Source organism: Colletotrichum fructicola (assembly GCF_000319635.2).
Source record: "Colletotrichum fructicola Nara gc5 chromosome Unknown KSG_Nara_v1_contig03, whole genome shotgun sequence".
Classification (NCBI taxonomy): Eukaryota; Fungi; Ascomycota; class Sordariomycetes; order Glomerellales; family Glomerellaceae; genus Colletotrichum; species Colletotrichum fructicola.
In genome coordinates this window covers 5167277-5191467 of record NW_027094053.1, presented here as the reverse complement: position 1 = coordinate 5191467, position 24191 = coordinate 5167277, and the positions used below count along the sequence as shown (strand labels likewise).

Genomic DNA, 24191 nt, shown 5'->3' with positions numbered 1-24191 from the left:
AAGCAAGAGTCGATTGAGAGACATGGCGGCGGCAGCGGTTGGGACAGGGGCCGCCGCTATTGGTATCAAGCAGTATCAGAAAAAGAAGGAGAAGGAAGAGGACGATAGGAGATCGAGGGAAAGGAGCGCACGATCCCGTTCCCGTGATAGGTCAATCTCGCGCGATAGAGCCTACTCACGGGACCGGGCTTCAAGGGACCGGGCTTCAAGGGACCGAGTTTCAAGAGACCGTGCTTCCAGCGGAGAACGTCCACGAAACAGGGAACGCGAGCGGGACCGCAGACGTGAGTCTTGGAGTTGAACGCATGTGGGTGGCCAATGTTACTGACAAGCAGACAGGATACGAAGATGATGCTCGAGCCGGGCATTACGATGACTACAGTCGTCCGCCGTCGCCGCCACACGCGTCGGGCGGCTCGTACTACCCAACTGCGACTGGTGCTGCTGCGGGCTTCACTCAACACCCAAACATTTCGACAACGAACTTGCGGGACCAATACCCGCCGTACCCTCAAGATTACGGGCCACCGATGGGACCGTCTCCACCTATGGCCACGGGCGGCGCTAGTGGATATCCTCCTCCGCCTCCGCCGGCGGGAGGTCCTCCTCCGGCAGGCGGCCCGCCGCCCGGAACGAGGTTCGGCCCTGACCATGTGAGTGAAGACAAATCTCGTAGCGCCTCACCGCAAGATGCCCAGCCAGTCTCTCTGGGTCCTGAGGGTGGGTCGATCTGATCGTTATCTCATTTGTATCTTTACTGCTCCTGTGACGATTACTGACAGATTACAGATGGTGTAAAATGGCGAGAGCGTGCTAAAAAGTTCATACCGCCCGAGGCCCTTTCTCGGTCTCGTTCTCAATCGCAGCCCCGCTCGCGGTCTGCATCACCGTCATCTTCCTCTGTCTCCAGCGCAGAGTCAGTCAAGCGTCCACACTCTGCTTCAAAATCAGTCACCTTCATCCCTTTGTCTCCTAAATCGTCACAGACTATGCATCGGCATCGTAGGGACCAAGAGGTGGCTGCGGCTGAAGAGGAGGAGAAGGAGAAGCAGCCACCTTCTCTGAGTGAGGAGCAATTAGCAACCATCCGGCCAGTTCTCAACCGCCGACGGTCCTCGTCGGACCCCTCCGCCAACCATCCACTCATCCGCCAGAAGAGGCGTGGCATGGAATTCCCTGTGATGGACTCGGATAGTGAAGTAGAGGTGCTTCCCGATCGCTTTGACTCTCATGGACGTCCTCTGAACGGTAGCACAGGCGCAATGAGATGGCGGCAAGGCAACTTCGAATCGCGGCCTCGCAACGGCAACGGCTGGCACACGACCGGCGCATGGGCCGTCGGCGGCACGGATGACGACTCAGTCCAAAAGATCGCGAGCAACATTGAAGGCATGATTAGCGGGCATGGCAGCTGGAAGAGTCTCTTGAAGGACGTGGTTGGCGTCGTGCGGGAGGTGCAGCATGGAGGGCAGCGAAGGATAGAAGACGACACGAGCGAAGATGAGGATCACGACCGACGACGAAGGAGAAGGAGGAGGAGGAGCGGATAACGACTTATGACGTTGCGACTTTTCCCTTATCTTTTCCTTGTATGACATTCATATGTTTGGATCTAGACACGATATGATGGCCGATGTAACGACTCATGACTTTGCTTCAACACTTAACGAACGAGATGGTTGTTAGACATGGATACGTCACATCAAATGGACTATTTGAATCTCTCATTCTCTTCTCAAATGGCAAACAAGTTGAATAAGCGAACAATGTGAATGAGCAAACATCCTGAATAGGTAGGCAAACACTTTGAAGGCAAGCAGTCTCAACCCACATACTGAAAGACATTCAGTCCAAATGGCAAACATTCCGAAATAAGGGACTTGACATTACGGCCGTCTATTGTTCTATCACACACACATCGTCTACATCTCATCATAACTCGTCGTGCACAGGGGGCTTCTCCGGCCTTCCGCTGTCCTTGAGCAGGTCGACGGCAATCTTGCCGCGCCACTTTTGGAACACGCTCCACATCTCCTTCTCCATCCCGCTCTCCATCTGGTCCGGCAGCACCACCACGTAGTCCACAAACAGGTTGCCAAACTCCGTCTTGTAGTAGACGCTGTCGCCGTCCTCGTGGAACTTTGGCATGCCCTCGCCCTGCACCGTCTCCACATGTCCCGGCTGCACAACCTGGCCCCTCTCCCTTCCCAGCTTGACCACATGCCCGTCGAGGTGCGTCAGGTTGCGCGACCAATCGCCCATCCAAGCCTCGCGCAGCGACAGCACCTCGGTCCAGTACAGGTCATCCCCCTTGCGTCTGAAGAACGTGCCGTCGACCTTGTCGGGGTTATCCGTGCCCAGCTCGGGCTCCTTCTCCGCCAGCGTGACGACCAGGTTTCCGGCCACGTAGTCCGGGCTCGCGTCGGCCTCGTTCTCGTACACGATCTGGCTGTCCCTGCCCGCGCCGCGGGCGACCGTGAGCTGCACCGTCGTGGGCTTGCGCACCACGCGCGCGCCGCCGCACGTGTGGCACTTGTGCTTGATGCTCTGGCCGCGGCCGCCGCAGGCGTCGCACTGCATCTGGACCTGCTGGTACATGCCCGGCGCGAGCTGGTGCTTGACGATGCGCACGCCGCGGCCGCCGCAGACGCCGCAGGTGTCGACGGTGCCGTCGGCGGAGCCGGTGCCGTCGCAGTCCTCGCAGATGTGCTGCTTGTCCCACTGGAACTCGGTGTTGATGCCGTTGTAGAAGTCGCGGAGGGCGATGCCGATGCGCACGTTGACGTCCTGGCCGCGGCGCTGGCCGTGGCCGCCAAAGTGGCCGCCGCCGCCGAAGAAGCGCGAGAAGACGTCGAAGGGGTCGTGGCGGTGGAAGCCGCCGCCGCCCTGCTGCTGCTGCTTGAGGCCCTCGTGGCCGTACTGGTCGTAGATCTTGCGCGTCTCCGGGTCGATGAGGGCCTCGTAGGCTTCCGAGACTTCGACGAACTTGTCCTTTGCGGTGTCGTCGCCACTGTTTGTGGAAGAGAGAGGTTAGCTTGGCTGGTGTGTGGTGATGGGAGGGGAGAGGGAGGTAGCGTACGGGTTCTTATCGGGGTGGTATTTCTTGCTGAGTTTGCGGTAGGCGGATTTAATCTCGCGGTCGGAGGCGGACTTGTTGATGCCCAGGACCTTGTAGTAGTCCTCGACGCAGAGTGCGACTTGGACGAGGCATAGGAGCAGCAGCAGCAGCGCTGCCCCTCGGAAGAGGAACATCGTGGGTGTACTTCGAGGGCGTATTAGTGGCCGAAAGGTTAAAAAAGTTGTAATGGCTTGAAATAAAAATCACACCGTTCGCGGTAGTGAGGTCGCCCGATTTTTCCAAGTCCTTGAAGGAGTGACTCAAAGGAAGGAAAGGACTTGTCGTGTGAGAGGGAGGGGGGAGGTGGGTTATGGAGAAGGAAGACTCTGAAAGATATCAAAGAAGGCCAGCGCAATTGAACAGCTGCTTGAAATGCAAGTTCCAACGTGTTAAGAAGGGGGAGCTGGGAGGTACGATAAGAAATGTTATCAGAGATTGTTGATTGGATGGCAGTACAATGCAGCCAGCCCCACGGAGGAAATGTGGAGAATTTGAGTTCAGACGACTTGCAGCGCGACAGAGACGTCAGAAACGTCCAAGTTGAGGCCAATCCCATATGGCTTTTCTTTTATAGGTTGTTTGTCATCTGCGATTTGATTTTCGCTCCATTCCCGGCGCAATTTCCCATTCCAAGATACAAACTCAGGCCTCGCAGTACCGAGTCGCTCGCCAGAAGCTTGCAGCGAACCGACCGCGACCATGGCGTCAAAGAAGTACGCCTTCCTCCCGATGGAGGACGACGAGGTCGGCCCCACGAAAGTCGTCAAGGAGAAGAAGAAGCACAAGTCGCGCCACCGCGACCGGTCACGCGAGAGAGATAGAGACCGCGACCGCAGCGAACGGACGTCCCGCCGCCGCTCTCGCTCACGATCACCGGCCCGCCCGTCGAAACAGTATCGCAAACGAGACACAGACAACGACGACAGGTGGGCGGACGAGGAGCCGCCATCGGAGGTGGAAGAAGAAGTCGACGAGGAGCCCGAGTTTCAGGAATCGGCGTCGAAGCGCGTCAAGCTCAGCCACGATGATCGAGATCGCGAACGGGACCGGGAACGGGATGAGGACTTGTCGGACGGCGCGCGCGAGGAGCTGGAGCGACAGCGCGATATTGAGGAGCGCGAGGCGTTTGCGAAACGGTTGAAGGACAAGGACGATAAGAGGAGCAAGGGCTCGGATAGTAGGAGGCTGCCAGACGCCGCGGACCGCAAGGCGACGATGGAGGACTTGAGGATGAAGAGTCGACAGACGTACCTCGGGAAGCGAGAGGCCGAGAAGCTTGCTCTGCTGCGGAAACAGGTCGCCGAGGAGACGGCGGAGCTCAGGAGCGGCGCGAGGCTGTCGGAGAAGGAGAAGGCTGAGTTCGCCAAGAACCGCGAGATTTTGAGGTTAGCGGAGGAGAGGTTGAAGATTGATGACCACAAGGACGGGTACTACATCCCCGAGGACTACATCACGGAGAAGGGAAAGATCGACAGAAAGAGGAAGGAGGATGCGATGTACAAGCGATACGTGGAGAAGGACGAGTACGGCAAGGAGAAGTTTGTGACAGAACACGAGGAGTGGGAAAGGGAGCAGGCGACCAAGGCCAAGGCGCAAATCCAGAGGTCGGAGCGAGAGAATGACGACTATGCATATGTATTGGATGAGGAGCAGTATATCCAGTGGAATCTGGGTTCGAGTTTGCCCGGCGAGGGCAAGCTGACCAAGGAGCAGCAGTTCCTTGCGGCGCAGATTGAGGCAGCCGAGAAGAAGCAGCTCTCGATCCAGGAGACGAGGAAGAGCTTGCCGATTTACGCCTACCGAGACGACTTCCTCGCGGCGATGGAAAAGTATCAGATTCTGGTTATTGTCGGAGAGACGGGTTCCGGAAAGACGACACAATTGCCGCAATACCTGCACGAAGCAGGATATACGAAGAACGGGCTAAAGGTCGGATGCACGCAGCCTCGTCGTGTCGCAGCAATGAGTGTTGCAGCACGTGTGGCGGATGAAGTAGGCGTCAAGGTCGGCCAGGAAGTAGGATACTCGATCCGTTTCGAGGACAACACCAGCGACAAGACCATTCTCAAGTACATGACCGATGGCATGTTGCTAAGAGAGTTCATGACTGAGCCTGATCTCGCCGGATACTCTGCCATCATGATTGACGAAGCCCACGAGAGAACGGTACACACTGATATTCTACTGGCTCTGGTCAAGGACCTGGCGAGAGAACGACCCGACCTCAAACTCCTCATCTCATCGGCCACGATGAACGCCGAAAAGTTTGCTGCGTATTTCGACGACGCGCCTATCTACAACATCCCCGGCAGACGATACCCCGTCGACATCTACTACACCCCCGCCCCCGAAGCAAACTACCTCGCAGCAGCCATCACCACAGTCTTCCAGATCCACACCACACAAGGGAAAGGCGACATCCTCGTCTTCCTCACGGGTCAAGACGAAATCGACGCAGCAGAGCAGCAAATCGCGGACACGGCAAAGAAGCTGGGCTCCCGCATCAAGGAGCTCGTTATCTGTCCCATCTACGCCAACCTTCCCTCCGAGCTGCAGGCCAAAATCTTCGAACCGACACCCGAGGGCGCGCGCAAGGTGGTTCTCGCGACGAACATTGCCGAAACATCGCTGACAATCGACGGCATCGTCTACGTCATCGACCCGGGCTTCGTCAAGGAAAACGTCTACAACCCGGCCACCGGCATGGAGAACCTCGTCGTGACGCCGTGCTCTCGCGCCTCCGCGAACCAGCGCTCCGGCCGCGCAGGTCGTGTTGGCCCCGGCAAGTGCTTCCGCCTCTACACAAAGTTCGCCTACATGAACGAGATGGACGAGTCGCCCATGCCCGAGATCCAGCGCACGAACCTCAACGGCGTTGTCCTCCAGCTGAAATCTCTCGGCATCAACGAGCTGCTCGACTTCGAGTTCATGGACCCGCCCCCAACTGAGGCCCTCATCGGCGCCCTCAACAACCTCTTCGCCCTCCAGGCCCTCAACCACAAGGGCGAGCTCACCAAGATGGGCCGCCAGATGGCCGAGTTCCCCACGGACCCAATGCTCGCCAAGGCCGTCCTCGCCGCCGACAAGGAAGGGTGCGTCGAGGAGGTCCTCTCTGTCGTCTCCATGCTCTCCGAGGCGTCTGCCCTCTTCTTCCGCCCCAAGGACAAGAAGATTCACGCCGACTCCGCCCGCGCCCGCTTCACAATCAAGGACGGCGGCGACCACCTCACCCTCCTCAACATCTGGAACCAGTGGGTCGACGCCGACTTCTCCCCCATCTGGTCCCGCGAGAACTTCCTCCAGCAGCGCTCCCTCACCCGCGCCCGCGACGTCCGCGACCAGCTCGCCAAGCTCTGTGAGCGCGTCGAGGTCTCCCCGTCCACCTGTGGCTCCTCCAACCTGACGCCCATCAAGCGCGCCCTCACCGCCGGCTTCTTCCCCAACGCCGCCCGCCTCCAGCGCTCCGGCGACTCGTACCGCACCGTCAAGAAGAACGCCACCGTCTACGTGCACCCGTCTTCCGTCCTCATGGGCGTCGACCCGCCCATCCGCATGCTCGTGTACTTTGAGCTCGTGCAGACCACCAAGGAGTACATGCGCAGCTGCATGCCCATCGAGGCGAAGTGGCTCGCGGAGCTGGCGCCGCATTTCTACAAAAAGGGCGACGTCGAGGCGTTGGAGGAGAAGAAGATGCCCAAGAGCCGGAGCTACGACCGGTAGTCTCTTTCTCGTGGTCAGTGGCATATAGATGGGTTTACGTCAGGCATGGCTAGGGTTCACGGTGCAATGATGTTTGAAAGGTAGAAATTGAATATCATATCTGGATGACCACAATCACTTCCCATGGGACACATTTTCCCCTTTGTGTATTGTTCCGAAAGACGGGATCTGATGAATCACGCCATTGCTGAAGAAATCACCATCGATTGCAACAGAACACGAGAACGCCTAATTTTCCTGTGCCTGCGCGGCTATATGCTGTGTACTTGATCTCTCATCGAAGACCAAGCCGCAACGACGACGATAACGACGACGAGGATAATGTAGAGTAAAGCCACAGGAAAAGTAATCGCTCTAGCACAGGGAAAAAAAAGGCGATCTCTATAACATTTGCAATCTCAAGAACCCAGCCACCGAGGCGCTCGCATCGGATAAAAATAAGCCGCCGCCATTGCTCACAGCATCTCTCTCAATGGCCATCTCGACTAACGCGCAGATGATGAGTTGTTTAGAGAACCCCCTAGGCTGACATGTCAAATGAAAAGAGGCCGCGCCGCGCCGTCCCATGTCACTCACGCAAGAATCTAGGCAAGCGCTAGAAGCGTCTTTCACATGCTAGACCGGCCAATAGCCCCGCGCCTCACGAGATCAAAGTCACATTCCCAGAAACCCAGAATGACGGACAGTAGTTCGAGTTGCGCTTCAGACAATCTTGAGCTTTGCATTGCTTTCGTCAAGGGAGGCCACATGAAAATTCCCACACTACGTGAATCCAAGCGCTTTAGGATCAGGAAAAATTTCCTCCTCCCCAAAACTGTCCGAACTACGCCCTTTCCCATCACATTTTGAGCGACAGAGTTGAATTCCCTCTTTAGTGCAACTCCATATAATTTCCTTGGACGAGGTTGAAACGAAGTGAATAAGTCGGGAAACAAAAAAGCAGCAATTTGACGGTGTCCCCCCATCCCCCAAAAATTTCAATGAGACAGCCGCCCCGGATGATATGGCTGCTCGCTTGTGTAGGAAGAAAAAAAGCGTTTGCGTGAAAGCGAGAAAAAAGTAATTCGCAGGAAAGAACTTCCACTTTGGTATCAATGGTTTCTCCGTTTGCCTCCGACTCCGTACCAGTAAATTTGTAGTGTTTTGCAGCGCTTCGTCATCTTTTGTTTTCCTTTCGTCGATTGATGCATTCTTTTTAACGTGACGGCCCCTCAATCGGGCTCGTGGGCGAGCTCCGGACCCCGCTTAGATCCGTGCTTCCCGTGTGTCTGAGCACCTGCGACATGGTCTCAATGTTGAGGTCGCTGCTCATGTTCAGGTTGTGATGCGATGGGATGGGGCTTCCAACGGGCTTGCGCGCCGGGGACATTTCCAGTCCCTTGATGGACCCGGGGTTGCTCGTCGGCGGGGAGGTGGCCGGCTGCGACGAGACAGGCGAGCGGATGGGAGATGGCGACCGGGCGTTGACTGATGACAGCGAGGTCAGACCTGCGACATGGATCGACTCCCTAGAGCCTGCAGCACCCGCATGTCCGCCCTGCTCGGCTTGCACGACATCGGCAAAGGAAATGAAGCTGAGACGGCGGACGTCGGCGTTCTCGAGCGAGTTGTAGTTCGATGCGTCATCGCGGTCGGCAAATGCGCGCAATTCTTCAGTCCAGGATGCGGCCATTGAGTCGGAGGCGTGCGGGGTGCCGCCGTTGGCGCCCGTGACGGCGGCAGCGGCGGGCTGGTGCTGAGCGTGGGTAACGATTTCGACGCTGTCCGGGTCGAGGTGGTCGTCCGTGATGGCTTCCGAGGATGCATCGAGGACCGGCGGGATGTGGTTCTCTGTCTGGATGTGCGACGGGATGGCGGGCGATTGCGGCTTGATTGACATGTTGTCGACGTCGCGCTCGAAGATCTGAGAGCCCGCTGGTGATGGCAGGCGCGGGGAGCTGGAGATGCCACGGCCTGGCGACGAAGGGTGCACGGTGGTTGACCTGGCAGACGCTCTGGAGGGGTCCCTTGACAAGGAAGGATTGCTGGTGACGGTCGCGGCAGGAGGCTTGGCGGATGACGACTTGTTGGAGGCGTTCGAGTCCTCCTTCTTCTTGCCGATTCCAAAGAGTCCCTTCACCTTGCTCTTCACGTCCTTTTTGGAGGCATCAGATGCCGGCTCGTTGTGGCTCGAGGGGCGCGGTGTCGCATCACCACCTAATGTGTCGACAGCAGCGGCGGCGATGGGGTTCTGGGGGGAGATGCTAGCTCCCGTGGCGGCAGCAGTGACCGGAGCTGGTTCCACTAGACTCATCGTGAAATGGGGTTGATTTTATGGCGATAGATTTGTTGGTGCAGAGGTGGTGGTGGTGATTGTTGGAAGTTCAATGTCTTGTAGTTGGGTTTGCTGATAAAGCGCAAATGTAAATCACTGGCGGGAGTGACCAAGGTTTATGGAGAATGTTCCAAGCAGGGACCCTGACGTTTTGACGTTATTATGTAGGCCGGGGAGGAGAGGGGGAGCAGGAACGGATTCTGGGACGGGACAGGAAAACAGGTGGTGGGGGGACAAAAGATTGGCTTGGTGACCCTGTGACCCTGACGTCGATTCCCGCGATTCGCCCTTTTTGGGTCACAGCAAGGGAAGGGGAAAGTGGAAGGGGTTCGACTTGGGGGTGTGTACAAGTGCGGTGATTGTCGCAGGAGCGGGCATCAGCATCAGCGAGCGTCCAGCGGCAGAGATGCCTCCCTGTCAATAGATCCGACACTTGATACTTTTGACACGCTTCAGAACGGGGGCGGGTGATATTATCGAGATGCACATACCAGAAGGGTAAAGAAGGACGCGGACGACGACAGGAAAAGGCCGCGACTGGATGTCTTCGTATGGCCTGCCTGCAATGGGCGCAGCTCCCCTGCGTGCAGGCTTGGAATTGGAAGGGGACTAGCCGATCGAGAATGGGATGATTTACACGGGCGTTCGTTGGTTCGTGAACGTGTGAGAGAGAGGAGAGACCAAGTCAGGTGTCACTTTTGGCGGTGCCGGTTTTGGTGTGTTCCGTCTCTGTCTAATTGTCTCTGATGGGACGGTCGGTCGGGAATCGCTGTGGCTAGCTTGTCCGTCGCAAATCGCAGAGAGGGAAGAGAAAAAATTTGACCCGGTCTTTGGGTCTTGAATGAGGCGAGGAATGAGGGGCCGAAGATATGGCAGGGCGGCAGCAGTGAGGTACGATGGACGATGGACGATGGACGATGGACGGGATGCCGAAGAGTGGAAAATTCGCGCTGCTGTTGCAGGTCCCTTGAAGTGCAGCAGCAGCGACTGCTGTGTCTTCAGTGCGGGTGTCTTGCCGTGTGGTCCTGTGTGCTGACTGACGAAGCTGGAGACGCGGGTGACGCAACAGTGGAAGCGACTCGCAAGCAGATTGGCGGTTGGTGTTGCGTGCCCCTGCTTGCAGCGAGCGTGCCGTGTGGGTTGGCCGGTCCAGGTCTGTCTGGTTCTGGGTCGTTGATGGGCGGCCCAGGCCTAGACTGGTGACTTTGTGGTTCTCGAGTGGTGCCGTGCCTTGCTGCTGGTCTGGAGACTGGACGGGTCGAGGTGGTGGTCTCTTGCTGTTCCTCTCCAGGGTGAGTGGATGAAAATAGTAGGCGAGGTCACGGGTGCGGTCGCTCGGCTGTTTGTTCTAAGCAAGACATGCACGAGATAAAATGCTTGTGTATGCGTTGGAGAGACGGAAAGATTGTCGCAGAGGGCATTCGGAAGGAGAGGGAAGCAAAGTGATCCAAGAGGGCAGGAAGGGGGGACACGAGCGAGCTATTATTGCAGTCAGGAGGAGCTTTGATCTGTCAGGTCGCGCTTGTCACTCCTTCCTGTCTATCTGTAGTGTTCTATTATTCCTCAAGTAGCAGCTACCTTCCCTGCCTCATCACCTCCTCCTACCTTCCGGTGCGTAGGTTCGTACCTGTCACAGTCAGGTCCTCCACTACCAACGAAGGAAGGGTTCCGTAGTCGGGCTGTTTCTTCTTGCTGGCGTGTTCCTTCTGAGGCGTTGAGCTAGGTGCCCGTCACTAAGGCAGGTGGGCAGGTAGCAGAATCGTCCGGTAGGGTCACCCGTCATCCTTCAACCCGTCACCGCACGCAACGCACGCAACGCACGCCCTGGCAGCAGTGCAGTCAGTGGCAGCTTGTGAAGAAGGAAAAAAGGGGGCCCATCACGCACCCCGTAATGTTGTTTAGAGTTCGGGCATTGACGTGATGCGCAGGCCAGTGACATGCTCACCTCTGCCAACCCTCGCTGCCCGTCAAGTATCTTGGTCCAAGTTGCCAAGTACAACCCTCTCAAAAAGTTCCCCCTGCACTCTCTCCGCGGCCTCATCCACAACAAAGATACCTCACCACAGAGAGCTTCCCCGTCCAAAGTCCCCGTATCCGATGCCCAACACATATGGATCTGCTCGAGGGCGATCCGACATCCCGCAGGTGCCAGGCCATAGCCCAGGCACCTCGTCGTCGCCCGTCCTCATCGTGCCCAAAGTTAGCCTTTGGGCAGGTGCAGCTAGCCGACTGCCAGATATTCCCTCGTCAACTTAGTCACCCCGATGCCTCCGAGCCCGGGAAGGGGCTCAGGGATGCTCAACTTTCGCTCTTCATCGCCTAGCCTCCTAACGAACCTATCTCACGACTAACTCGGGTATATTTTCTCGACTTCCAGTTGTTCCGTTCACCAGAGCCCAAGTTCCTGACAGATGCAGCCCCCTTTCGTGCTTCGTATTCATCTCATCACCTTTCGCACTTACAGCACGCCGACGAATGGATACGCGGGGAAGCGAACGACCTCGAGCGCCCTGCGTCGCTGGCGTGTATCGAGTCCAGGCGGGCGGCTTCTGCGTGGGCTGATTGTCCGTGTGTTTTCTCGGCCGGCCGGCCGCCGCCTCGCAATCCGTCTCGAAACGCGTCCTCAACTTGCTTTTTTGGACGCGTCTCCCGATGTTCTAATTTGTTCCCTTTTCGCATACCTCATTCCCTTTCTTTGCTTCTGCCAACCCGGCATGAACTTTGCGCTCTTGTGAGAACTTCCCTCCGTTGTCTTGCCCCGTCAGTCGCCAAGTGACGCATGCATCCTTTGGGCTAGCTCCATGATTTGGACCCTGGCCTGTGACCCTCCTTTCTTGTTATGCGAAAAATCCAAACAGAAATCTAATGGTACACAGAGATTCAATGTCTTAGACAACAACGCGCGAGACCGCGTTTCCTCGGGGTTCTATTGTTCTCATGCTCCGTCGACGCTATTGATTCAAAACATCATGCCTCGGGAAACACCCGTCTTTCCCGTTGATATCAACCCCAAAGTGGAGGAAGGCTCGCAAGCCAGAAATGGCGGATGGTGATTTGTTCGTGTCGGCGGCCTTTTTTCATCTGAACAGGGGACGCCCCTCTGAGTCGTTTATTCGATGGAAGCTTCGTTTTACGGGGCCCCTTGGGAGGCTCCCGAAGGTTTCTTTGCTCCAGACTCACATGGTACGGGCTCGATTTACCTCAGACGGGGATTCGGGTTGTTTCCCAAAAGGTTGGGAACAGCCACATCATCTCCGGGTCTTTAGGCGGGTTGCTTGAGAGATGCTATGCTGCGCGAGTCAACAGACAGCCATCCCCGGGAGCCAGCTCGATGCCTCTCCTCTCTGCTGCCAACTTCAAAGCTTCCCCTTCCCTGTTTTCTCTGGCCTTGTTTCCTTTTTCCCTTCCCCCCAATGAGATCCCTTCCTACTTTGGCTTTACCGCTATTGTTGCCTATCTACCGTCAGCCTCGGTCCCGCGTCGTCCCCACGGGATCACAGTCACAATCACACATATCGAGGTGCCTACCTACTATGTGACGGTGAAAAGATAGGGCGGTTCTATGGGGCACCACACTGCGACATCCAACGCTGCTGGAAATGCCGCCCGACGACAGCAATGACGGAACCCACCTCCCACGCCCTCCTCTTGCCCAGAACCAGGACCCCTTTCCGGGCTGCGCAGCGCTCCCAGCATTGCCTGCGCCCCTCCCCGCGAATCCCTGTGTTAATCGGGCTTCCCGCCGCCTTGCCCATGATTGGCGCCCTACAAGGCACGTCACTGCGCCCAAGGTCCTTTTTTTTTTCCCGCATGAACAATTCCATGGCATGAATAAACAGTCATCGACGGAGAAAGAATTTTCAAAAGGGGTCCAACGACATGGCTATCTTGGGCTAGTCGTTCCAACGCCTTCCGTTGGGAACTCTTGCAAGTGCCCTTTGCATTCTTCATGCCCCTAGCAGAAAAAAAGGCCGGCCCTGGCCCCAAATGCAAAGGGGCCTTGCCTCTACCGCAGTAGCAAGTGACTGAACCCCTCGCAACGGTCGACCGGTGCAGGCAGGGTTCCTATTCCCAAGATAGCAACAAGACCAAGAAACCAGAGAAAGAAAAGGAACCCCTCCATCTAACCAGACGCCTCGCCGTCGCCGCGCCGCGGTAGCATCTGCTAAAACCACCAAAAACCCGTCCATCACAAGGAGCAACAACCAAACATGAAACGAGCCGAACGGAAAAGAGAGCTTCAGAAGACTCTGTTTTTTTACCTTTTCTCCCGCTTGTCCCGCCTGCAGCCTCGTGGTTTCTTTTTCCCTCACCGCGATCGACAAAACTCTTTTTTAGCTGTTTTGCGAAGCCGAAAGAGAAGCGGTCGAAATCGCGCGCCCCCTTCGTGTTGACTGTTGACTGCCTGCCTCGCCGGCCAACCGCCGCCGCTGATCCAGGGGTCGGGGGTTGGAGGGGGAGGCTGGACCGCAGACGTCACCGGTTCTTGGGCTGCGCAAGCTGCGTTAGCAACGGAGGGGGAGAAAGCCAAGGCAAAACCTTGGATGGGGGACCCACCTTCTCGGATCCAGCCGTCTATCGGCAATGCAGGTCACACGTGTTGCGTCATGTGATGTCCTGTCTGGATGGTTCCGAGTATTACCTCAGCGGCGATTCAGGTCATTGCATTTGGCTGCATAACGTATTGGTGCTATCCAATCTGCAAATAAGTAGGTAGGTAGTATGCATTTATACAATATTAACCACAACCTCTACTATTGAGTAGAAAGCAGTTATATACTGCACGTAGCTTGTAAGGCAGAAAGTCATTGTATAACTGTAAGAAGACCATGTCTCTGCAGCAATTTCATCGGGATCTCAACAAATACCTCTCTTGTTCATCTCTAGTTGAAGAGCAGTCCTTCCCTCAGTATCAGACAAATTCTGATATACCGTCTTGAGAACCTGATTGGTCACTGGACGCTGATTGCTTTCTCTGGAGAATAGATCGCCTAGAATGCTGCTGCGTAGCTCCTTATTTGTTGCTGCTGCTGCGAGCACTTTTTCAGTGACCGTAAGATAGCCCATTTCCCGCTGAATAGTCAACATGGTAAAGGCCCCGTTCTTTTCGTTTGCTGCCACCGCTATAAGAACGTCCTCAGTGATAGTAATCTGATTCTTTTTCCGTTCAAGGAGCAGGCTCATCATGTGGTTCAGGTATTGGCTTTTGCTTGCTGCTGCTGCTGCTACTACTAGAACGTTCTCGGTGATGGTAATTTGATCCCCTTTCCGCTTATCGAGTAGCCGTGTCATGAGCCAGTAAGTTTCGAGAATTTCAAGATCATCTGCACCCACTCGTTCTATGAGAAATTTCTCTGTGGGACTGACTCGGATTGCTTTGTTGTTCAGAAGGAGCTCGATGGTGTCCCTGTGATCCAGCCCGTCATAGGGTCTGGGTGACATTGCTGCTATGAGGCATTTCTCTGTGATGGTAATTTGGTCCTCTCTACCGTCGAGGAGAACTTTGACGATACTTCTGCTGTATCTGCTTTTGTTTTCCACCGCGGCTGCTACAACGTTATCGGTGATGGTTTTAGGCTTTGATTGCGTGTCAAGAACAAATGCCATCGGTTCCCATCCAGGAGCTGATGCAAGTTGAATCAGCAAGTCTTCCGTCACATCGACGTGACCTCTCTTCCTGCCAATCAGGCCTCTTACTCTTTCAAAAGCCTCTTGCCGGTGTTCAAAGAGATCTCTGCGTACCACATCAAGAAACTTTGCGGCGGCCACAGCATCGGGATGTTTACTCTCGCCGACAGCTTCGCACGCAACCATAATTGCATGGACTTTCAGCATCGCCAAATAATATTTCTCTGTTTCCAGCAGCATCACTGCAGTATTCAGGTCGTGTGAAACCTGCAAGGTGGCGCAACTCATTGAACTGATACCTTGGGCAATCAGAAAGTCGTTGAGGTGGCTTGGATGCGTCTCTGCTTTCCAGCTCCACGTAAGTAGAAAATCGAACCGGGTGTTACTACGCCAAAGGTCTGTAATAGTCGTCATGTACTCGTGTGCATCGACGGAAATCGTGACAATAGAACAATAGTCCTGGTGTACTCGAACGACCGTGGGAAGTGACGTGCACGTGCCTTGCAGGAGACAGACAATATCGCCTTCACAAATGTCTTTGGCTGTTGGCTGGAGGATCCAATCAAAAGAGGGCTGGCGTTGATAATGAGATTTATCGCCGGCGTCGGATTCATGCAAAGTGATGCCCACCGATTGTTGGCCATGCCAACTGTCTTTGATTTCCACCCGGCCTACTTTGCCTATAACACAGCCTTTGATTCTGACCAACATAGTCTCATTCTCATCGTTTGTAGTAATCGACGAGGAACCCGGAAATAGTGACTTGACAACGTAGGGAAATAGATTTCCCCACGATATCTGGTAGTTGGGAACCAGGCCAGGGGGCTTGTCGGTGCTCATGCCAAGTAAGGCATAAATCTTGTCTCGGCGATCTGTAGCTTCCCGGGTAAGGTGCATTTCTATCAAATACCCGAGAGACGAGATCTGTAGAGAAAATTGTTCCGAGGCGTTGACCACGCCTTTAGGACGAAGTGTTGCACTTTTAATGAGGTTGACAGTTGAGCGAATTCGAGACCGAGTGTCTTCGTCCGTCAGAAGCAGACTGCCACTCATTTGGTTTAACCCGGAGCAGAAAGCTTGACCATCAATCTCAGCGAACCTGCACATGATCAGAATATGTCGGGCAGCGGCAACCTCTTGAACCATCTGATTACTTATTGTTAATTATGCGGCCTGCCTCTTTGTTTACATCGTGTTATGACTTAACTACCCAAACGCGGCGGAACCACGGCCTTCCAAGTAGTTTCTCAACCGCCAGCCGATCTTGCTCCCCGATAGAAGGGGCCTCTGTCGATCTGCTGGCGGCAGCCTCCAACGCCCGCATCGCTTGGCGGCCACCGGCCTCCAACTCGCCATCAATCAGGCAATCACCGGTCACACTCTCAAGCCAGACGATAACACAGCTTGCTCTAGCAAATATTTCTGCCATAAGCTGAACCTGCAGGCCTTTTTCTTCCAAATCATCCTGGTTGATGCAAATGGCGTCCGCCCAGATAACTCGTTCGAGGGCGGGGTCCCGAAGGCGTAAAAGGGCTGCGTGCAGATTTTCTGTAATTTGTAACCAGCCCGCATCTGTAAAAACAGTCCGAGACTTTGTAGAAGAACCCCAGTAATACGATAGAGCTTCGTAAAGATGGGTACCCCTCCTTCTTGCGCTGGCGAGAGAATACTCGAAAAGCTGGCATCGTATCGGGGCATCGTCGGTCTCCGATGGATTCAGACGAAGCAGGCGGATACAGCCAGGTGGCAGACTGCGGTAATTGTACGTAGACATCGCGTATCGCTAGCTTCGATCTACAGGCGCATGTTCTGTTACAATCGAAGTTGCTGATTTCAAGAAGCGAGCACCAGATGGTTCGTAAGAAGCGGGGTTGATGATAGATACCTAGCATGGACGTTGCGCGGCTAAATCAGGCTGCAGGTAATCATCGACAACAAGTCTCTCGACCAATCGTATGATAAATGTCTACCCACATGCTGTCTCGTAAGCAAAGCAGTTCACACTGTGATTGCTTTCGTAGCCCTCCAAATGCGGCAGAGTTGTTGCAAAATATGCGGCCAGCCTTACCTGATCATGGCATCATGATCATGACGGCGACGAGTGCCCTACTGAGGCGCAATTGCTTGAAAACTTTTTACTTAATTTGCGCTGGGCCTTGGCTGTCTTACGTCCCTTTCTTATGTGACCTGATAAAGAAGTTAGGTATCAGCAGTCTTGCTAATCGAAGAAGGTTAGTTATTCGATTAGCACTTTTTTCTTTGCACGAGCGACATGCTCGTCATTACGCAAATAGAAGTGATTCTTAGACACCTATACCAATGCGATTCGAGCGTAGTGAGTAGATCACTACACTTAGGTCCCTATAAGTGGCAATAAACCAAACCGCCGGCTGAGCCGCGATATCGGCGGCCTTTTATCGGAAAGAAACATTTGCCGTCCTAACACCTTATCAAGCCTAAAAGGAGATCAAGTAGACATCGTTTTAGTTCAACCAGCCTCTTTCTTCATCTCTCATTAATGCCAGCAACCATTTGAGCCCAGTAGCATGGTCTCAATCCAGCTGTACCCACCCTCTGCATTCCATCCACAAGGCTGCCTTTCTATCTACCTATGTACGCTCACTTGCGCTAAGCATCATTGTTACTTGAAGTGATGTGGTGAATTTCAAGGGTGCATATGCTTGTTTTCTGGGCTCAGCTCAGCCCTTTGACATGATTTAAGAAACCCGGGTTGTCCCAGTTGAAGATTGCCATCTCGGATTCTGTATTGTCCACAGCCGTCCACCATGGAGTACAACCACTGCTCGCAACAATCTCTCTTGGGGAAAACTCCCGCACGCTCTTTCCATGAACTCAACGATCTACCCGCCGAGATCCACGAATGTCGTGAGACAAACGCAAAGCGCAACCAGCTTCAACCAATATCAAAGTGATACTTACTGTGTGAGTGTTTTCTGTTCGATCTAGCATTTGAATTTGGCGTGGTATCTTTTCTTGACGGCAAAGCATTCGCCGTCAGAGGCGACACGCCCGAGCTTTCATCAACTCCTATCTTCTTTTTACGACGCCTCACTCAACCCAATGTGATGACCTTGATCTCAACTTTCTTAGTCATCTGGAGGACTATCTGCGCTATATGGCAGTTTATCTCAGCGCGGAGATGCATCTTTATTCTTTTGGAACATTATGGACTATCTCTCGCGGAGGCTAGTTGTATGACCTCTTGGAAGCTGCCGCCTTTTGCTCTCCTTCGACCAAGAACGTCACTCGGTCATCAAAGCAGTCTCATGAAAGCCGGCGCAATTTCAGTCTTGCTACTTGCTTGGCCAGCCCAGTTCTCAGGTCCAGTCGCCGCCGGCTCCGTTGCCTGGGTTCCATCGATAACATACGATATGCTGAATACTACACTGTCATTAGGGACCAGTACGATGCCGCCGGTTGACCATTATTGGGAGCACTGCATGATGTTCCCTACTGTTCGTAAGGCGGTGGTTCAACGTGCTGCAGGTCTCGTTAGCTTCGCAGAGACTGCAAATCTAGCGGCAGTAGCAACTGCTGACAGCACAATCGCGTTATCTACCAATACGACCAAGCTCTTCCCAGTATCGTCATCTGCGCGCCGCATGATACCATACCTTTACTCCTACACCAACGGGACAGTGGTCGACAGCGCTATTGTTCCTATATTTGAAGTGAACTCTTTCGAATGGGTAAAGGACATCCGAACTTTGCCCGGCAATATCACTAAAGCCCTCAACAACTCTTCAAGCAACTATCCCACCATTTCGGAAAACAGGTCGCCTCTTACGCAGGTGATTGCTGGTACATCAACACTTCTTAAAGGTTCCCAATGGACAAGAAAACCAACGGATAAGCTGCCTGATCATCGCGTTTACAAGGGCACAAAATCCGCAGCGATCTACGTGTCCAGAAACTGGAACCAGGGACAGAATGAGAATTATACATGCCCACACACTTCAACAGACTTTAGCGTCGTCCCTTTGGACATTGAACTCCTCAACATACCGTGGAATAACAACTTCTTCGACTGCCTGGCTTTCGCAAAGCTGGAAATTAGTGCGTGCGTGCCGCAATGCTCTCAGTCGGACCTCAGCAAGTCACCAAAGTCCACTTGTCTGTGGGCCTTCAATGTTCTTAGCACCGACAACGACAACGACAACGACACCGTATCACCCCATCCTCTTGTCAACGAAGTTTTGGCCATGATGCCCGAGATACAGTCGCTTGTGGTAGCGATAAGCTCCTATGAGCCCGGCATACTTCAGGGAAACTTGGAAAGGTTTCTTCGAGACTCTCTTTCTCAAGCTTACCAGGGCGGTTGAAGTGCGATGGCTAAATACCTCAGCCCCGTGGAGACCCAGCGTACCACAACTACATCTTGGAAGCCTGTTGTTCTTCTGGAAGCGCGTGTTTCCTCTCAGCGAATGTACATTTGGATGGGAATGGGTGTGACGCTTATGGCATCTGGCCTTCTCCTGATGATCATTCAGGCGACCTGCCAAGTCAAAACTGTTAATAATTCCCTGATTGCTGTTGTCATGCTAGATAGCTCAGAAGTGGCTCGGAGGGATGCTACTGGCTTGTGCAATGCCGTAGATATCGGAAAGGGCCACGGCAACGCAAAGTTGAGACTCAGGTTGAAAGTCAGCGATACTAGCCGAGGCTATACGTCAATTGGAAGTAGCTATGCGTATCCCAGGTTGGTGCCTGACGCAATCTGAGCCGGTAACATCGTCTGGATTATGCAATCTAGACCACCGTCTAATCTGCATGACCATAGCGTGCCGGGTTGCAATTTAGTAAACTTCACGGCACGGAACATCTCTGGGTCCTCCAACTCTAGTTTGCTCATGTGAGAGTTTTGAGAACCTTTCACATTCAATAATGATTGATCGTACGGCAGCGAGAAATGATCCAGAGCGACGTGTAGAGTCTGAAGGGAACTAGGTAGATGTTTGATCATAAAGAATGAAAGATAATTAGTGGTGTAGTGGTCTATGAACCGTGCGTATGGAGTCGAGTGGAATTCCGATGCAGCAAAGACCATATCGCGAGTCTTCCTGGTTTGTTCCGGTATGGGAAGAGCTAACATGTCGTTTATTGACACCACACTTTAGTGCAAGAGGCTACCATCTGGAAGGACACCTTTTGGACTGCCGGATAACTCCGATGGGATGTAAAGGGTCCTGGGAAGCCTCGATAACTATCCTTCAGGGTATACAAAGCGGTTGCAAGTCCTTATAGAGGTGGCCACCAAGGTATTCCCCATCACATCATCAAGTCCTCGCCCCTTACCAAAGTACCCCCGTTCATCGAGTACCATCCTGATAGACAATACACAAGGCAAGAACGATATAAGAACGGCCTTAGACAAGCTTACAGACCTGACTCTCTAAACTCGTCATTCAATAGAAGCCTTCGGGAGCTTTTCATCCAAGTATCATCGCATTGAAGCTAGTTACACTACCTATCTCAATCAAAAGTGCAATAATGGATCCACCTGGGACAACTTTATATGACGCTCTTGGCTTTATGGATTGTTTGAAATCAGCCTACCCCGACAGCCCGAGCACCATCAGCACGTTTTGTAACATCATGTTTGATTGCAAGGCTAAAAGGTGAGCACGTTCATCTACTGAGTGCGGCAGCAGTAGACATTAATGTTTGTGGCAGATTATCTCTAAGGGAGGCCATGCACAAAGTCAGAGACCTCTTTTGGGACAAGCCTCAACTCATCAGGGGTTTCGTGCAGTTCTTGCCTGAAGGGCATAGAATTGAAGCTGACGGGACCATCGTCACTCCTCATGATTAGAAGCCTAAACCTTTTATGCGCGCTAAGGAGACCCCGATGACGTTTGCAATTAAAGGATGCACCGGTCAGAATAGACAGGCAAGAACTTCGGGGCGGTTCGAATTATCCTTTTGAGTGTAGAGCATGGCGTTTGAAGGATTGTTCTGTATTTCAAAATCCGAATGTGAAAGTTGCGTCTTTTTGACTTCTTAGCTACGGTCTAGATGTGTGACTTTTCCTAAGGTTTAAGTGCTGAACGACATCCTTGTGGCATCGATTATCCGCAAGCCTACTAGCTTAAAGTCGCATCAACAGCGCTCTGCGCCTCTTCTCAAGTCTCTATTTATCCCTGAAGCTCATCGCTAGGCAGGAAGAAGATGGGAGTCCGCAACAACTTAAGTTCTTCATCCTCAGTTTCGGAGAAGTGTTATGAGATTGCGATGGAAGCAAAGACGCTGGGCTTTGCACCACCCCATATCAACCCTTACCGTCGGATCCGGATGGGAAACATAGTCGGAAAAGTCTCTTGTCAGCATTGAAGGGATTATGCGCTATCTCATAGAGTAAATATCTGTCCGCCAAGCCATGAGATACCTCATTCCCCAGCCACACGACGGCAGAGGCCAGCGTCGGATCATGGACGGCATCTAGGAAGACGGTCCTGTATGTGATTCTCCGCATCATACCGCATGGATAGCCAGCATCTCAAGATTCGCAAATTTTAGAACTCCCTCAGAAAAGGAACCATGCGATGTCCTTTCTTCGGCAACCCGTCGCTATGACATAGCTGGAGCAGAGGCGCGGTCTTTCCTTATTAGCTTGGGACATGCCCAGTTAAGGAGCACCTGGTGTGTTAGATGGCGGGGGCTGGCCTGCAGCCCCGGCAATGATTGAGAGCAGAATTGGAGTGCCGACCAAGGTCTGGGTAGTGGAGGTTTCTGCAGTTTCTGTGGGTGTGGGAAATAGGCCGGAGGGTACACCGACCGAGGCGCTGCTGGGAGGATTGCTGGGAAGGATTTTTGAGGGATTCGTCGGTGAGCTGGCGACAAGACTGCCTGGTGTGCCTGTACCAGAAGTGCTTAATGAGCTGATGCTGAGACTGCTTGATGGGTCAATGGCAAGGGCGCTTGATGGGCCGATTAGGAGACTGCTTAGGCGGGTACTTTGGACACTGCTGGAGGTCGATGAGGCCGGATTCAGAGGAGATGAAGAAGAGCTGGCTGGCAAGCTGATTTGTGATGTAGGGGCACTGCCCGAGCTCAGAAGCGCACCAGTTGAAGACTGGATTGTAACGACGCTTGTGACGGGAACTGATGTCGATATGGGCGTGGAAGGGGCATTGCTTGCAGAACTGGTCGTGGTTGATGATGATGGCGTCTGCTCGAGTGTTGAAACTACGCTTGAGGATGAATTCGTAAAGCGGAAAGACATGGAAATACCCGTGCTGGAGATTCTGGGCGTCGACGACGCGACCGACGTCGTCGAAAAAACGCTGGACAACTCCGGAGTACTTTGAAGGGAAGTCTGCGATATGACTGCTGAAGAGATTGTCGTCCTCGAGCTCGACATGTCAGGCAACGTGGGCTGCATAGACGATGTCGTTGTCTGAATGGACGACGTTGACGTTGTTGGAGCAGAGGGAGAAATGCTCTGAGACCTTGAGGAAGTCGAAGCGCCGGATGTCGACTGTTGAACTGTAGTTGTGGACGACGATAGGCTGGTGGGGGTTGTCGTGGAGCTCTCGGTGGAACTAGTCACGCTGGTTGCAGTAGAATCTTGAGTCGAAGTTGTGCTTGTGCTTGTTGGTTGCGTCACAGAAATAGTTGCAGTTTCAGATGTCGTTGGTGTCAAAGAGCTCCCGGTGGTACTAGTGGAGGTGATGAGTCCCGTTGACGTAGTTGATGACGCGAGTGTGCTTGACGATGTCGTCGTTGAAGATGTTGTGGACGTGGTGGAAGAGTCGGTTGAAGTACTGCTCGTGGACTGCGCTATCGTCGAACTTGCAGAACTCGCCGAGCTCGATGAAGTCGTCGATGTAGAGGTTGACGTAGCTGTTGCAGTAACCCCAATGGTTATGGTCCCCGAGACAGTGCCGGAAGCCTTCACCGTCGATGTGAACTCCTGCCCTGCTGCAACAATGACCGTTGTTGTCACGTAGTCGATTATGACTTGAGAATTGCACTGCACGCAGCCACCCGCCTTTAACATGAGAGCGGAGTCCCATTCCGTATCACTGAAGTCACAAATGGCAAAGACCATCTGCTTCGTACCGGTAGCCGGGATTCCTACCAGAAGAGGTGGGGTCGAGCCTGGGTACGATGAGACGCTGTCGGGCGGCGTGATGACGATCGGCTGGCTGAAATAAGGGGATTGTGCCGTGATCTTTGCCCCGTTATAGCCTATGGCGTACTGCTGGCCGCCGAGGAAGATACCGATGGGATCAGGACTTCCCCTATTAAGTCGTCAGCAGTCTTGACTCATCAAATAGAAAATTGGCTGCTGGCGAGAACATACCCTTCTTCTTCTGAGGCCATGATGAATTCGACTTCCACTCCGTTGTAGCCATTGGCAATAGCGACAGAGACGCTCAAAATTGCAGCGTTGAAAGTGTTAGTGCCGCAATATGTATCGCTTCCGGCCGCTCCGTTGTTCACATAATGGTCACCGTTGGGAAGAGCCCCCACGGCGTTTCCAGTCGTCAAAATTGCACCATTACCGATGCCGCCAAGGCCGCCTGTGAATGTCCCTGAACTGGCCGATGATCCTGTAAAAGTCGCCGATTGCACAACTACTCCGGGGCCGGTAAAAATGGCATTGGCCAAAACGAGTGCGTTGTTCGATGCGGTAACGCCGAAGCAGTGACAACGAGGTATTACGGCCGCGAGGGCCGTGATGAAGGTAGAAATCCTAGCCATACTGATTGGAGATGGCTGCGTTCAAAGTAAATGGGGCATCGGAAAACATCGACAAAATCCAACTTGTAATCTGACAGAGACCAACGCATAAATCAACAGGTTGCTGAGCGATTGTGATGACTGTACAACGCGATCCCTGAATGTTTACAGAGGCTCTGTCTGGGTCCCCGGGTCTTCACTAAGATGGAAGAATGTCTTCTACAGAATCAGCAAAATGAAGCAGGTAAAGACAGGCCTGTGAGAAAATATGCTAAGGGGTGGGTTGCAGGGTTTACTGGAACGCGGAAGACCGTGGAGCGGAACGCCATCGTCAACCCAGGCCCTGGAAGTCTCAGATTACGGGACCGGTCCATCATTTGCTAACGCGAATCACAAAATAAGGAAGAGTTTTGCTATCCGGGCGGATATGTAAAGCTATCAAGACGGGTAGTGGGCGTAAGGAAACGATAACAAGGGCAGCGACGATGACGACCGTAGAGAAAGAGACAGATGTGGACAGGTCCCGGGACGATAGGAACATTGGGGATGACAAAATTGATTCTTTCAGATAAAATGAACCACTAGAACTGATCTAGGTAGTTTCCGGCCCGGATAGCAAAACTCAATATGGGAAGGGTAAATGACGATATCACGCCAAGATTCCGACAGCCATTCCCTTTCTAGCCTCGTTCCGTTCCTCACGCT

The 24191-nt window shown here is 53.7% G+C and overlaps 6 protein-coding genes across 6 annotated transcripts; 4 read left to right on the top strand and 2 right to left on the bottom strand.

Annotated features, from left to right (window-relative positions):
* Positions 1-22: 22 nt before the first annotated feature.
* CGGC5_v006248 (uncharacterized protein) lies at positions 23-1266 on the top strand (the record flags this gene model as incomplete). The annotated part of the gene is made up of 4 exons (XM_032022913.1): positions 23-284; positions 340-720; positions 790-1205; positions 1258-1266. 4 exons carry the CDS (start codon positions 23-25, stop codon positions 1264-1266), a joined length of 1068 nt encoding a protein of 355 aa, XP_031880300.1.
* A 666-nt stretch (positions 1267-1932) lies between these two features.
* Positions 1933-3252, bottom strand: SCJ1 (DnaJ-related protein SCJ1; the record flags this gene model as incomplete). The annotated part of the gene is made up of 2 exons (XM_032022912.1): positions 1933-3010; positions 3080-3252. The coding sequence occupies 2 exons, from the start codon at positions 3250-3252 to the stop codon at positions 1933-1935; spliced, it is 1251 nt and encodes a 416-aa protein (XP_031880303.1).
* Positions 3253-3817: 565 nt separating this feature from the next.
* On the top strand, positions 3818-6838 carry cdc28 (Pre-mRNA-splicing factor ATP-dependent RNA helicase-like protein cdc28; the record flags this gene model as incomplete). Its single annotated transcript, XM_032022910.1, has 1 exon — positions 3818-6838. One exon carries the CDS (start codon positions 3818-3820, stop codon positions 6836-6838), a length of 3021 nt encoding a protein of 1006 aa, XP_031880229.1.
* A 1195-nt stretch (positions 6839-8033) lies between these two features.
* On the bottom strand, positions 8034-9131 carry CGGC5_v006245 (uncharacterized protein; the record flags this gene model as incomplete). Its single annotated transcript, XM_032022909.1, has 1 exon — positions 8034-9131. The coding sequence occupies one exon, from the start codon at positions 9129-9131 to the stop codon at positions 8034-8036; it is 1098 nt and encodes a 365-aa protein (XP_031880228.1).
* A 9077-nt stretch (positions 9132-18208) lies between these two features.
* Positions 18209-19123, top strand: CGGC5_v006244 (uncharacterized protein; the record flags this gene model as incomplete). Its single annotated transcript, XM_032022907.1, has 1 exon — positions 18209-19123. The coding sequence occupies one exon, from the start codon at positions 18209-18211 to the stop codon at positions 19121-19123; it is 915 nt and encodes a 304-aa protein (XP_031880224.1).
* A 2355-nt stretch (positions 19124-21478) lies between these two features.
* On the top strand, positions 21479-22108 carry CGGC5_v006243 (uncharacterized protein; the record flags this gene model as incomplete). Its single annotated transcript, XM_032022906.1, has 1 exon — positions 21479-22108. The coding sequence occupies one exon, from the start codon at positions 21479-21481 to the stop codon at positions 22106-22108; it is 630 nt and encodes a 209-aa protein (XP_031880227.1).
* Positions 22109-24191: the final 2083 nt, after the last annotated feature.